The sequence below is a fragment of the Erpetoichthys calabaricus genome, chromosome 4, assembly GCF_900747795.2.
Source record: "Erpetoichthys calabaricus chromosome 4, fErpCal1.3, whole genome shotgun sequence".
Lineage (NCBI taxonomy): Eukaryota > Metazoa > Chordata > Cladistia > Polypteriformes > Polypteridae > Erpetoichthys > Erpetoichthys calabaricus.
Window position 1 is genome coordinate 300,510,732 of NC_041397.2, and position 15,249 is coordinate 300,525,980.

General features: G+C 41.6%; 1 protein-coding gene across 1 annotated transcript in view; it reads right to left on the reverse strand.

Annotated features, from left to right (window-relative positions):
• LOC114641992 (chloride intracellular channel protein 4) overlaps window positions 1-14,105 on the reverse strand; it is a 66,729-nt gene extending 52,624 nt beyond the window's left edge. The window contains exon 1 of the mRNA XM_051927212.1: window positions 10,563-14,105. Within this exon, the coding sequence (XP_051783172.1) occupies window positions 10,563-14,039 (3,477 nt within the window). The 5' untranslated portion in view covers window positions 14,040-14,105. The remainder of the gene's footprint in view (window positions 1-10,562) is intronic.
• Window positions 14,106-15,249: the final 1,144 nt, after the last annotated feature.

Consider the following 15,249-nt stretch of genomic DNA (forward strand, 5'->3'; position numbering starts at 1 on the left):
AGACTTCCTGGTTAATGCAGCACTCCGTCGCTGAGCCAATCAGCACACAGGAACTTTAACTGTTTGCTCTGATTGGGTAGCTTCTCAGTCATCCGCCAATAGCGTCCCTTGTATGAAATCAACTGGGCAAACCAACTGAGGAAGCATGTACCAGAAGTAAAAAGATCCATTGTCCGCAGAAACCCACGAAGCAGCGAAAAATTCGCATTATATATTTAGATATGCTTACATATAAAATCCGCGATAGAGTGAAGCCATGAAAGTCGAAGCGCGATATAGCGAGGGATTACTGTATTGTATTTTTAACCCAATTTAATGGGATTTTGATTAAAGAAAAGCATCAATTCCTATCAAAAACTACAACATTTCGGGCAGTGTCCAGACTTTTGACTGGTTCTGCATATGCAGTTTTTACAAATAAATTATTTTTAATAATTATTAAAACAGGCTTAATGGTACAAAGGTAAGTCCATCTGGTTTAATAGCATTGTGCATTTATGAAACTCTGTTCACTGTATATGCGTTCCATTTCTCGTTCTTTATATGTCTTCTTGACTTTTTCATCTACATTTCTAGCCCTTATTAGAACATTAGAACATTAGAACACTCTAGACGAGAACAGGACATTCTGCCCAACAAAGCTCACCAGTCCTATCCACTTAATTCTTCTAAAATAACATCAAGTCAAGTTTTGAAAGTTCTTAAAGTATTACTGTCTACCAGACTACTTGGTAGTTTATTCCAAGTGTCTATCATTGTTTGTGTAAAGAAAAACTTCTTAATGTTTGTGTGAAATTTACCCTTCACAAGTTTCCAGCTGTGTCCCCCTGTTCTTGATGACCTCGTTTTAAAATTACAGTCTCAATCCACTGGATTAATTCCCTTCATAATTTTAAACATTTCAGTCATGTCTCCTCTTAATTTTCTTTTGCTTAAACTGTATAGGCTCAGCTCTTTTAATCTTTCCTCATAATTCAACCCCTGTAGCCCTCAATCAGCCTAGTCGCTCTTCTCTGGACCATTTCTATTGCTGTTATGTCCTTTTTGTAGCCTGGAGACCCAAACTGCACCCAGTACTTCAGATGAGGCCTCACCAGTGTGTTATAAAGCTGGAGCAGAACCTCCTGTGACTTGTACTCCACACATCAAGGCGCTATATAATCTGACATTCTGTTAGCCTTCTTAATGGCTTCTGAACACTGTCTGGAAGTCAATAGCTTAGAGTCAACTATGACTCCTAAATTCTTCTCATAAGGTGGACTCTCGATTTTCTTACCGCCCATTGTGTATTCGAACCTCACATTTTCACTTCTTATGTGTAATTCTTTACATTTACTGACATTACATTTCATCTACCACAAGTCTGCCCAAGTCTGTCTGCTATCCAAGTCCTTCTGTGATGATATAATGAATTCCAGATTATCTGCTAATCCACCTATCTTGGTATCATCTGCAAACTTAACCAGCTTCTTGCTTATATTCATATCTAAATAATTTATATATGTTAAAAATAACAGCGGCCCTAGCACTGACATTGAACATTCTTGGCCTTATGTGGATGCTCTGTGTTGGCTGGGATTGGCTCCAGCAGACCCCCGTGACCCTGTAGTTAGGAGGGATGTTCAAAAAGTTTCTGCACTTTTATATTTTTTTTTGGAAACGGTGAAGGCGGGAGGAGTCGTAATTGGGTATTAAAAAGTTGGTACGTCGCTAGGAAAATTGCATTGCAAACGACTATGTAGAAAAGTGATGTCATTTGTTTTTAAAATTCTTAATAAATGGAGTTAAACAAAAGTGAGGAAAGTTTTTGAACATCCCTCGTATATATAAATATATATATACTATCCATGGCACCTGTCTCTCTTGCACTACATGTACCTTCAGTGTATCCGCATGTGTGTGGACGTCTCTTCAGCGGCATCCCTCTCGTGCACGTTTCCATAAAGCCTGCTTCTCAGACTCTGCTAGTATTTTTGAGGGGCCTTTCTCGTCTCCTGCTCACTTTTATACTTTCCATCTTTGAAGGCACCTCTACTCCTCCTCACACGTCTCACACTCACACTTTGTCTTTTGTCACATCACTGAAGCCAAACTGGCCAATCAGACTGCTCTGTGGGACTAGACACACAGATCTTAGTGTTTTATTATATTATATTATATTATATTATATTATATTATATTATATTATATTATATTATATTATATTATATTATATTATATTAGGCACAGTGGCGCAGTGGGTAGCGCTGCTGCCTCGCAGTTAGGAGACACAGGTTCGCTTCCCAGGTCCTCCCTGCATGGAGTTTGCATGTTCTCCCCAGGTCTGCATGGGTTTCCTCCCACAGTCCAAAGACATGCAGGTTTAGGTGCATTGGTGATTCTAAATTGTCCCTAGTGTGTGTGCTTGGTGTGTGTGTGAGCGCCCTGTGGTGGGCTGGCGCCCTGCCTGGGGTTTGCTTACTGTCTTGTGCCCTGTGTTGGCTGGGATTGGCTCCAGCAGACCCTCGTGACCCTGTGGTTAGGATATAGCGGGATGGATGGATATATTAGATTAGATTAGATTAGATTAGATTATACCATATGATAAAACACTACATATAGATATAATTTAAATATGACCTCCTGTGACTTGTACTCCAAAACTCAAGGCGCTATATAACCTGATATTCTGTTAGCCTTCTTAATGGCTTCTGAACACTGGCTGGCAGTTGATGGTGTCGACTCCACTACAACTCCTAAATCCTTCTTATAAGGTGTACTTTTGATTTTCAGACCTCCCATTGTGTATTAACACCTCACATTTTTACTTCCATCCATCCATCATCCAACCCACTATATCCTAACTACAGGGTCACGGGGGTCTGCTGGAGCCAATCCCAGCCAACACAGGGTGCAAGGTAGGAAACAAACCCCGGGCAGGGCGCCAGACATTTTTACTTCCTATGTGAAATACTTTATATTTAGTTGCATCAAATTTCATCTGCCCCAAATCTGCCTGAGCCTGTCTGCTGCTCAAGTCCTTCTGTGATGATTTAATGGATTCCAGATTTTCTACTATTCCATATATGTTGGTATCATCTGCAAACTTAACCGGCTTATCCACTTTAATAAACAAATAAGTGTCTGTGTGTCTGTTTGTGTGTCCATCTGGTTGCTATGTTTCTATCATTCCAGCAGATGGTGCATCACAAACATTAAGACCAAATGACATATAACAGAGACATATGAATTGCATGGCACACTGCAAACATTAACACTGAGGTCTATTATTGTGCCTTCGCTTCCCGGTTCCTCCCTGTGTGGATAGTGCTTTGAGTACTGAGAAAAGTGCTATATAAATGTAATGAATTAATTATTATTATCATTATTATTATTATTATTATTATTATTATTATTATTATTATTATTATTATTATGATGTTAATTACTTAGATTTCAACCCAGCTTAGATAAGAAGCACAGTTAGTTTTTTAAATTCCTATCCAAATAATTTCTATATATTAAAAACAGCACTGACCCCTGCTGGACACCACTCTTAACATCACCATCTGCTGTTTCTGAGCCAATTCTGCCCCCATCTGCACACCACACCCTGAACTGCCACTTCTTATAGTTTGATGCCCACCCTCTTGTGTGGCACCTTATCAAATGCTCTCTGAAAGTCCAGATAAATAACATCATATGCTCCACTTTGATCATCATACCTATTAAATTAATTGTAAAATAATGTGTAATCTTAGAGGCTTTTGTTTTGCCCAGTCCTTGCATTTTAGGAGGCAAGATTATTTAACTTGGGGGTATTTTTTCCCTTTGCCCCAAATTATTCTGACGCTGCTCTCAGTCACCATTTAATGCTCACTATGAGTGAGTATTGGAGAACGCTGGGAAAACCAACGCCAATGCAGAGAGGACTTGTAGACTCCACACCAAGATTTGAACACAGGTCAGCTGGAGTGCTGCTTACCACCCATACACACACACACACACACACACACATACACACATACATACACACACACACACACACAAGGAGGATTTTCATACAGCTTTTGTGAAAGTCATACAATTGGCTGGTAATTCAGCTTTTATCCTTAGAGTTTAAGGTCACGGCTTCCCACTCCATTTTGTTACAGGACAAAGAGCCTTTAGAATCCCATTGGGTGGGCAGACTTTGGGGTGATTGTTATTTTCAGCGAGAGTAATTATCAAAAGTAGACAACTCTTTGAAATGCATTTCAGGGTCAACACTTTTTAAGGGATGTTTTACTGTAAAATTAAGGCTTAAAAGCACAGGTGGCTGAGCCAGGACAAAGTCCCTATATTTGAAGTTAGTCCTCTATTTCAAGAACCTGCCCTCCAGACTGGCACACTCTTCTAAAATTGACCCAGTATGACTGAGTGTGGGTGTGAGAGTCAGCATGACCTGCGACAGACTGGGATACTGAATGCCCCCTAAAATTGGGTAAGGAGGTGCATCAAAAGTTTGGAACAACTCAAATACTTTAAGTCGCCTAATGTTGGATTGATCTGACCAGTGCTGCTGAGTATCAGGCCAGTGGGTGAGGGAGGCTGATGGGCACAGTCATCTGATTGTGGGTCCTGTTATGAGACAAAATTCACTGTGGTGCTGTGTGCTTCTGTTTTAGAGTTTAAGCAAAAGGAGAGTAAGAGGAGACAGGACTGTAGTGTTTAAAATGATAGATAGATAGATAGATAGATAGATAGATAGATAGATAGATAGATAGATAGATAGATAGATAGATAGATAGATAGATAGATAGATAGATACTTTATTAATTAATTATTATTGTCCTCACAGGTGGCGCAGTGGTAGTGCTGTTGCTTTGCAGTAAGGAGACTGTGGAAGATTGTGGGTTCGCTTCCCGGTTCCTCCCTGTGTGGATAGCGCTTTGAGTACTGAGAAAAGCGCTATATAAATGTAATGAATTATTATTATTAATCCCAAGGGGAAATTCACATACTCTAGCAGCAGCATACTGATAAAAATAATATTAAATAAAGAGTGATAAAAACACAGAGCAAGTTAAAAAATGAAAGGTGGAGAGTGCGAGGCAGGTATAACAGTCAATAACTTTGTATAATGTTGACGTTTACCCCCCCGATGGATGAAGGGAATTAGTGCAGTGGACCGAGACAGTGACTTAAAAATGAGTTCATCAAGAACACAGGGACAGAGTTGGAGACTTGTGAAGGGGAAATTGTATTATATAGTGCCTTTCATATCTATCTATCTATCTATCTATCTATCTATCTATCTATCTATCTATCTATCTGTCTATCTATCTATCTATCTATCTATCTATCTATCTATCTATCTATATAGTGCCTTTCTATCTATCTATCTATCTATCTATCTATCTATCTATCTATCTATCTATCTATCTATCTATATAGTGCCTTTCACATCTATCTATCTATCTATCTATCTATCTATCTATCTATCTATCTATCTATCTATCTATCTGTCTATCTATCTATCTATCTATCTATCTATCTATCTATCTATCTATCTATCTATCTATCTATCTATCTATATAGTGCCTTTCTATCTATCTATCTATCTATCTATCTATCTATCTATCTATCTATCTATCTATCTATCTATCTATCTATCTATCTATCTATCTATCTATCTATCTATCTATCTATCTATCTATCTATCTATATAGTGCCTTTCACATCTATCTATCTATCTATCTATCTATCTATCTATCTATCTATCGATCTATCTATCTATCTATCTATCTATCTATCTATATAGTGCCTTTCACATCTATCTATCTATCTATCTATCTATCTATCTATCTATCTATCTATCTATCTATCTATCTATCTATCTATCTATCTATCTATCAGAGAGTGAGTGGCCCCCCACCGTGACCCTGAGTTTGACTAAGTGTTTGCTGTCTTTTCATGCATTGTGCCGTGTTGTGTTGCCAGAGATGGTGAGCCACAAAGTGAGTGACCTGAGCAGACCGCAGTGATGACACCCTAACCCTTCATGTTGCTTCTCAGACATACGGTAGCGAGAGCCATCAAGTGAGTCAGATGAAATGGACCTGGTTGATCAAAGTGTGCAGCAGAAGTGTGGCAGAGTCTATTCTCATTTGACCTCCCTGCTTTGGCCCTCATGAGATTACGAGTGGCTTAATAAGGTCTGCTCTTTACTTTAAGGACAGCTCTTCGACCTGAGTGCTCATGGGAAAGTGTCTGGGTAGCGGGATCTCAGAGCATCTGGGCGGCCTTCTTAGTGTCCATTTCAGAGATGAAGATTGTCAGCGGGTGTCTTTGCTAATCAGGCGTGTTGGTGTCAGGCTCAGTCACAGAGTCAACTCCATGTCTGTGTGCCTGTGTGTGTGTGTGTGTGTGTATGTGTGTGTGTGTGTGTGTGTGTGTTAGGCTGTGAAGGATAACAGACTGCCTCTTTAATAAGAGTATTAAGAGTAAAACTGGCAGGAAAAAGAGAAGCAAATGACCACTAGAGGGAGCATTTTAATGCTTAGATGTACAGGTACAAGTGGGCATCTAGTGGGCATCAAGGTGATCCATTGACTTATTCACTGATGCAGGATATTGTCCTCAGAGGAACTGGCATCTCAATGTTCATTCCTATTAAAAGTATTTTTCTTTCTTTCTTTTGATAAATAACCAGTTAACAATAATAACAATAATATATGAATCAAATAATCCATCAATTAATTAAATAACTGATTCATTACTTCATTATTTCACCAGCTTATTCATTCATTCTTTTATTTACTAATAAACCCATTCACCAATTCATTTGTTGATTCACTAACTCACTATATCATTTATTTATTCATTATATTCTTTCATTTGATAATTCACCAGGCCATTCCTGCAATAACTAATAACTGATTCATCCATCCATCCATCCATCCATCCATCCATCCATCCATCCATCATTTATTCACTCTCTAATTCACAAATTCATTCATTCATTCATTCATTCATTCATCCATTCATTCTATATATCACCCATTCATTCATTCATTTGCTATATTGCCAATTCATTCATTCATTCATTCATTTGTAATTTTACCAGTTCAGTCATTCACTGTCTAATTCATTCATAAAGCCATGGGGTGACCTCCATAGAGACAGTCTGGGTGGATCTGGCCTACTGTGCCACCTTTCTGCCAGCTGCATGTCCCTATGATCTCCTTTGGTTTCTCTGTGCTGCGCCCTTCATCCTGGACACTTCATTTTTGTCATTTCAGGGTGGTGGTGAGCTGGTGAATTTGGGTGTGAGGTGGGACACCCATCACGAATGGGGTCCAAGGTAAATAAACTAAACAGGGACATCGTTGGGATCAGATGGACAAGCAGAGACTTACACAGACATGGCAAGAACACACACATTCCACACAGGCTGGGGTTCGAACCCGTGTCCGTGGAGGCATGAGGTGCTCGTTAATCAGACATAACACTGTGTTAGGTTTAGGAAAAAAGTGGAGAACACAAGAAAACAACAACAACAACAACCTGATGTGTAGACAAGAAAGATGAAGTGAAGGCTCCCGGTGCCAGGGCGCCATTCTCAGTCGTGGCACCCCGCACGTCTCTGTTAAAGCTGCTTAGGAAACGATCTTTGAATGTTCACTAGATGAGATTTTCCATAACAAACAGAAAAACACGCAGCAGCTCACACATTCTAATCAGAATGCCAGAGCCTTTAAAAGCCCCCTCTGTACTCTTCGCAGTTCAGCTCAGAGCCCCCCGCGCCTTCTCTGAGACGCCGACTTTAAGCAGATTAGAGGTTCAGATGAGGAATGTGGAGTGGCCAGGAGATTAGAGCCTTGCTGAGTGCGGCCCGCCGCTCCGGGGGGCAGAGAAGAATTTAGTGTTGGCGGTGCATGAGCTGAAATGTCCTTCACGGGGACAAAGTCAATTCAGTTCAGCTTAGCCTGGTATATAGCGCCTTTCATTGAGTGCGCAGGTTCAGAGCGCTGTGATAGGCTCAGGCAATTACACACTTTGTGAATTACAAATTAATAAGAAGAAGAAGAAGAAGAAGAGGAAGAGAAGAGGAAGAAGAAGAGAATAAGAGGAAGAAAAAGATTAGAAGAAGAGAAGAAGAAGAAGTGGAAGAAGAAGATTACAAGAAGAGAAGAAGAAGAAGAGGAGGAAGAAGAAGAGGATGAAGAAGAGGAAGAAAAAGAAGAGAAGAAGAGGAGGAAGAAGATGAAGAGGAAGAAGAACGCATTTAATTTATAAAGCGCCTTTCCTATGCTCGGTCCCCTTCAATTACACAATGGGTACACATAAAGACTCAGATTTGTTTAAACAGACAGCAAAACTACACGTTAATGGAATCTAACAGGATCTCCACTGGTCTTGCCTTGCCCCCCAATGTTAATAGGGTGGGCTCCATCCTGCCCACAACCCTAAACCATATTCAACACCTTCTAGCTTATTGATGCAGTGCTGCTGGGGTGGGCTTCTTTTGCCATGGCTCTGAATTTCATTAACTGCTGACCCCCCCAACACCCCCCCCCCCCCCCCCATTATTCTTTCTTGTCTTTGTACCCGGTGCTCCCAAAATAGACTCGATTCCCCAAACGTTCTGAGCTGGGTTAAATGGGTTGGAGAAGTTATGTACCGTTGCCCTGTCCACGGTTGGCACCTGTCTTGAGCCAAATGCTGCCAGGGTAAGCTCCACTCTCACAATCCGGACTTAGCAGGTTTGAGAATGTCATGCTGTGTAACCCTTAATAGATCAGTGCCCATTTTGGGTTGGCTCCTGCCTTGTGCCTGATGCCACTGAGATGGCTCAGCAGCAGGTTTGTGTATGCCATGCTAATGCCTCATCCAGGGCTGACTCCTACCTTGTGAACAAATAACACTGGGATAGACTATGCCACCCGACAGCTCTCGTTTGGATTCTCAGGTCTGTGAATTTGATATAATTTTACCATCTATTGGACTGGTGACCATCCTGAGTTGGTTCCTGCATTGTGCCGGGCACTGCCAAGGTGACTCTGATTTGGATTTATCAGGTTTGCAAATATTAAGTCATTTCACCATTCTAATAAACCGGTGTCTGCTCAGAGTTGGTTCCTGCCTTGTGCCCAGCGCTGCCCAGATAGGCTGTGCCACCCTATGACTCTGATTTGGATGCAGCATATTTACGAATGTCATGCCATTTTACTATCTACTGCCTACCCAGGATTGGTTCCTACCTTGTACTCAATGTTGCTGAAGCAGGCTATGCCACCTGATGATTCAGATTTGAATTCAACAGGTTTGTGAATGCCATCTCATTTTACCATCCAGTGGTCTGGTCCTCAGTTTGGGGTTGGTTCCTGCCTTGTGCTCGATGTTGCCGAAATGACTATCATTTGGACTCAGCAGGTTTGTGACTGCCATGTCATTTTACAATCTAATAGACAACAGCCCATTCAGAGCTGGCTCCTGCCTTGTGCCCACTGCTGCTAACATAGATTATGCCACCCATGCCGTGTTATTTTGCTACCTAATGGTCTGACACCTATCAAGAGTTGATTCCTGCCTTGTGCCTAATGCTGCTAAGATATGTTACGTCACCTACTGACTCTGGTTTAAATTCAGGTTGTGTGAATGCTGTGTTATTTTACCATCTAATGGACTAGTGCCCACTCAGGGTTGGTTCCTGCCTTGTGCCCGATGCTGTTGAGATGACTCTGATTTGGACTGAGCAGGCTTTGTGAATGTTAAGTCATTTCACTTTCTAATGGACTGTTGCTTGTCGAGGGCTGATACTCAGTTGGCACAGGCTCCACTACCCTGAATTGTATAAAGCAGGTCTAGTCACGTTATTTCAAGCTATAACCCACCAGTGCCCTGTTTAGTGATCCTTATTGGTTTGTACCTGCTGCCACCAGGACAAACTCACCCCTCCACAACACTGTATTGTATTAAACAGGTCTGAGAAGGTTTCGTCATTTCACCCTGCATGGAGCTGGTGCCTCCTTCAGGGCAGTTTTCTGCCTTGTGCCCACAGTTACCAGCACGGGCTCTGCCCCCATCATGACCTTGAACTGGATTAGGTGGGTTTTAGAATGCTATGTCTGGTATGTTATGCTAATTCCTGACTCGGACATGAAAGCTCAGAGACTCCGACTTCTATGGTGCTCAGTAACACACAGCTACAGAGGTGACTGGTTTACTGGTGGGGTCCAGCACTAACGCACACACACTGACTGGTTTCACTATCATGTTAAGCCGTACATCTGTTTGGACTCCTAAAGATGATGCCTGCTATGCCACACCTTAATGCCCGTATCCTCAGGCCTTCACTTTACCATTCAGATCACACCTAGTTTTTTTTTTTTCTGAGGAATTCACATGTAGCGTTGGCTTCACTGCAACACCTTCACCTGTGCCATGGTTGGACTGACCGCCCCACCCACAGGTCCATGTCACACAGCGTGAGTCTAATTCATTCCAGTCTCTACCACACCTCACCCAAAACTGGACTGAACCGGTACCAGTAGTCCAACATAAGCAAGAGGTGTCAACAATAAGAAAAGAAGCCATACCTTGACGTACAGCGAGATGTCCCACTCTTGAGGGTCTCCAAGGCGGTCCACTGCCAGGGCCTCTGCTTGTGAACCTCTTGGATGCAGTTGTTCATCTTCTCCATTCTCAGACAGATCTGACTTGGAAAGTGCCAGTGGCCCTTCACTGTCTTTGGTGGAAACTGGGCTTATCTCTTCTGCTGGACCCTTGACCTGCTCACTGGTGATGACCACTTGTGGATCAGTTGATCCCACCCGTGTACCTTCTTCTGCTGCTTTATATTTCTTACTCTTTATAATGTCAGGTTCAGCCTTTGGCTCTCCTTCACTGTGCTCTGCCCCCATCTTCTGCTCTTTTGGCCGGCTCCAGACCTCTCTTTCCTTGTCATTCCCCTTATTCTTGGGATCGTGTCCTTCACCTCTGGAAGCTGTGCACACCACTGTGTGCCACTCCAACTGGCCTTGACCATCTTCTCCACCTTCTTCATGTTCCACCTTGCTTTCCCTGCCTTTCTCCTTCCCAGGTTCACGGCTCACATCTTCAGATTTGCTCCCCCATAGCTTCAATTCCTCCATGTTGTTTTCTTCTTCCCATTTCACTTCTCCTGTATCTACTTGATCCTCAAGTTTCATCTCATTCCCAAACTCCTTCTTTGTGCTTTCATGATGACCTTCTCTGTCACTTTCTTCTTTGTGGACATCAACTTCACTCAAGTTCTTCTCTTTTCTGCACTCTTCATCACATTCGTCAGTGATCTCCCCATCCTCATTCTTAAGCCTGCGCTCTTCCACCGCCACTTGTTCTTCCTTCTTTTGAGCTGCACACTTCTCCTCTGACATTTCAAGCTCTTTCCCACTCTGGTTGTCTTTTTTATTTACAGTTAACACTTCTTGGCAGCTCTCTTTGTCCTGTTTTTTGGTGTCACTGTCATCTTCATTTTGTCCCTCAAGTTTCTCTGTTATTTCTCTTCTTCTCTCTTTGGCAGTGTCCCCAGTGTCCATATCTTCCTCTTCCTCCTCCTCCTGATTTTGAATCCCATGTTTTTCCTTTACCACTTTAGTTTCTCTTTCATTTACTTCTTTGTGTTTTTTAGTTTCATCCAGGCACATGTGAGTATTTCTTCCTCTTTCCCCTTTATCTGTCTCAGGGACCTTCTGCTCATCCTCTTGTTTATTTTCATCAGTGTGCTCGTCTTTAGTTGCTGCTCCTTGCCCATTTTCTTCATTTGGAGTTTTAACCTCATGTTTCCCCTCGATTTGATCCAGACACTCTTCTTTATCTTTTTCACTTTCCTTTTCATCATTCTCAGGTTTCTTCTCCGTATCCTCTTGTTCATTCTGACACGTTTTCTCAGTGTTAGTTTGCGTTTCTCTTCCACGTTCTTGGAGATTGTGTTTAATCCCCGGCTTTTCCACATCTTCTCCTTCACAATTTTCAGTTTTTTCACTCTCTTCTTCCTTTTTCCTGGGAACCATCCCCTCATCAGTGTCCTCCTCTTTACCTGGTGTTCCTGTCCCACTTTCTTCCCAGTGAGTTTTTACTTCCTCTTTTCTATCATATTGACCTTGGCACTCCTCTGTAAGTCTCTCACTTCCAGTAACCTTCTCTAAATCCTGTTTTTCATTCCAACTGCTGCAGTCCTCGTCATTCAGCGTTTTCACCTCACTTTCTTTATTACTGCTTTTAAATTCCTCCTTTTTTCCAAAGCAGACCTTTGTCATGTTTTCACTCACTTTTTCAGTTTTCCCAGGGACATTCTGCTCATCCTCTTCTTTATTTTTGGCAGTACCTCTGTCTTCAGTTACTCTTTCTTGTTCACTTTCTTCATTAAGGTTTTTAACCTTGTCTTTGTCCTCATTTTGATTGAGCCCATGTTCTGTAAAGATTCTGCTTTCTCCTTCACTTTTCTCATGGACCACCTTCTCATCCTCTTGTTTGTTTTCTTCAGTATACGCATATTGATTTATGGACCCCTTTTCACTTTGTTGATTATCAGTTTGAATTTCCTTTTGATCCAGGCACTGCTCTTGAACTTTTCTGTTTTCTTCATAATCTTCTGGGACCTGCTGTCCATCCTCCTGTTTTTTTCTGTCAGTAATGAGTGCTACTTTTCCACTTTGTTCATTGCACTTTTCCAGTTTTGTTTCTCCCTCGTTTTGATCCAGGCTGTCTTCTACAACTCTTACAATTTCTTCATTATCTGTCACAGGAACCTTCTGATGCTCCTCTTGTTTATTGTCCTCAGTAGGTTCATCTTTAACAAATGCTTCCTTTCTACTTTGTTCATTATACTTTTCAAGCTTTATTTCTTTCTTGTTTTGATCCAGGCCCTCTTCTGCCATTTTTCCAATTTCTTCATCATTTTTGACAGGAACTTTCTGCTCCTCCTCTTGTTTATTCTCTTTTGCAGACTCCTCTTTAGTTAATGTTTGTTTTCCACTTTGTTCCTTACACTTTTCAAGCTTTGTTTCTCCCCCGTTTTGATCCAGACCCACTTCTGCCACTCTTCCAATTTCTTCATCATCATCATTGACAGGGACTTTCTGCTGCTTCTCTTGTTTATTGTCATCAGTAGTAGGCTCACCTTTAGTTATTGTTGCTCTTTTAAGCCCCTTTGTACTCTCAGTGCACCTCCCTGCAATTCCTCCACTCTTTTCTTCTCCTTTTCCAGTTACCTTCTCCTCATCCTCTTGTTTGTTATCACCTCTGCAATCCTTGTCAATGAGTGGGCATATCCCACTTTCCTCATTAAGGATTTCAATCCTATCTTCATCCTCTTTTGTTCCCAGGTACACCTCTTCTTTGTCTTGCCCAGGGACTTTCTCTTCATCCTCTTGTTCATTTCCACTTCTAGACTCCTTGTTAGTAATTGGTCTGAGACTATTTTCTTTATTATGGATTTTGATCTCTTCTTCCTCCTCAGTTTGAGCTCCACAATCCTCACCTGTTGTTATCACGTTTCCACCCTCCTCATCTTGTTTTACTTTCTTCTGCACTACTTGTCTGTTCTCACTCTCTTTTTCTTCTTTCACAGTCAGTCTCTCCTCATCCTTTATAATCACCACTAACTCTTTTCTGACATCTTCCTCATATTTTCTCATTCTCTGACCTTTCTGGTCTTCACTTCGATACCTCTCTTCAGACATTGTCTCATTTCTACTCACTTGACCATCGTTCCCAGTGATCTCCTCCTCCTCCTTCTCTTGCTTTCCAGTCCGCCCTTCCTCCATGCTCATTTGATCTCCACACATCTCTTTTGCTTTTCCAGCTCTCACTTCTTCCAGATGTGTGGTTGACTCATTGCTCAGGTCTTCAGCTGTGCCCTGCTTGTCCCACTCCCTTACTGTCGTTCCTGGGAGGAGAGGTTTTCCATAATTTTCTTCTTTGTCAAGATTCCCACCTACTGACTGAATCCCAATTTTCTTTTCCATGCTGCTGCTGTTGCAGAGCAGACTTCCATTGGGAATGCTGGCCAGCTGCGCATGATCCTCAGCCATAAGTACGTAGGTTATCCTGAAATTTCAGCAGTTGCAACTGTCCGGTCCACCTGCGCCGTCTCACCACTGTGCCCACTTGAGGCTTTCTGCTGGGCTGCTTGCTTGCTGGCCTACACACACACACACACACACACACACACACACACCCCTCGGATTAGCAAGGTTTGCAGCTCCTGATCTCCTCAAGACTTTGCTCCTTAAACCCTGCTTTTAAAGAGACAGCTCATTTTTCTGGACTTTATTACAATAATAAATAGAAAAGAATTAATAACTGAGCAGATCAAAGCAACTCACAGCGGCACTTTATTAGGATTAGCATGAGTGGGACCCTTTGAGCAAACATGAATTATCTCTAAAGAAGACATGTTGTAATGCATCTGCTTGGACTGTCATTGACACTGCACCTAAATAAAGGAAAAAATAAGAAACAGAATGTGGAATATGGAAAACAAGTTGGGATCATAACAACATCTAGGGACAGAGTGAGTGGGACAAAGGTGCCCACCACCCCAGGAACAAACTGGAAATGCAGAAACTTTACTGATGGGGAAAAATAAAATAGCAAAAAACTCCTCTTGGGTTGAAATGTCAACCGTCATGGTGGAAATAACAGAAACAAATGAGAATCACAAGAGAATAAGTCACTATGACAAGAAAATGAGAGCACTCTTACATAAAAATAAAGTGTTGTGTTACAGCCCTGGCTTGGCTTTATTTGTTTCATTATTATTTTTTTGTTGTTTTTAAATGATTATTTTTCATATTTTTATCTATTTTTCTGTTATGTTTGTAATTATGTACTGTCTTTTTAAATGTGTGGCCATTCCGTGCACTTTGTGGGTGGGACCAAAGGAGGCGGGGCCACCCTGACCATTACTGCTGCTGGCCCCTCCCTATTGTTTGATAAGTTGCTCAGAGTAAAGGAGTAAATCATTTGATGCAACAAGATTTAAAGTATAGGAATACTGGCATTACAGTATAAAGGAAGAAACAGAAATATGTTCACACCAGAGATATTATTGACATGCACAAATTTATACAGGCTAGCTGTGCTGCCCATCTAAGACAGGTTGAATCTAAGCAATCAACATAGACCTCAGTGTTAATGTTTCCAGTGCACCATCTGTTGAAATGTATTCTGTAATGGAGGAGGAGGAGGAGGTTAGGAGCACGTGCTGATACAGCGCATTGCTGCACCCACTACATGACA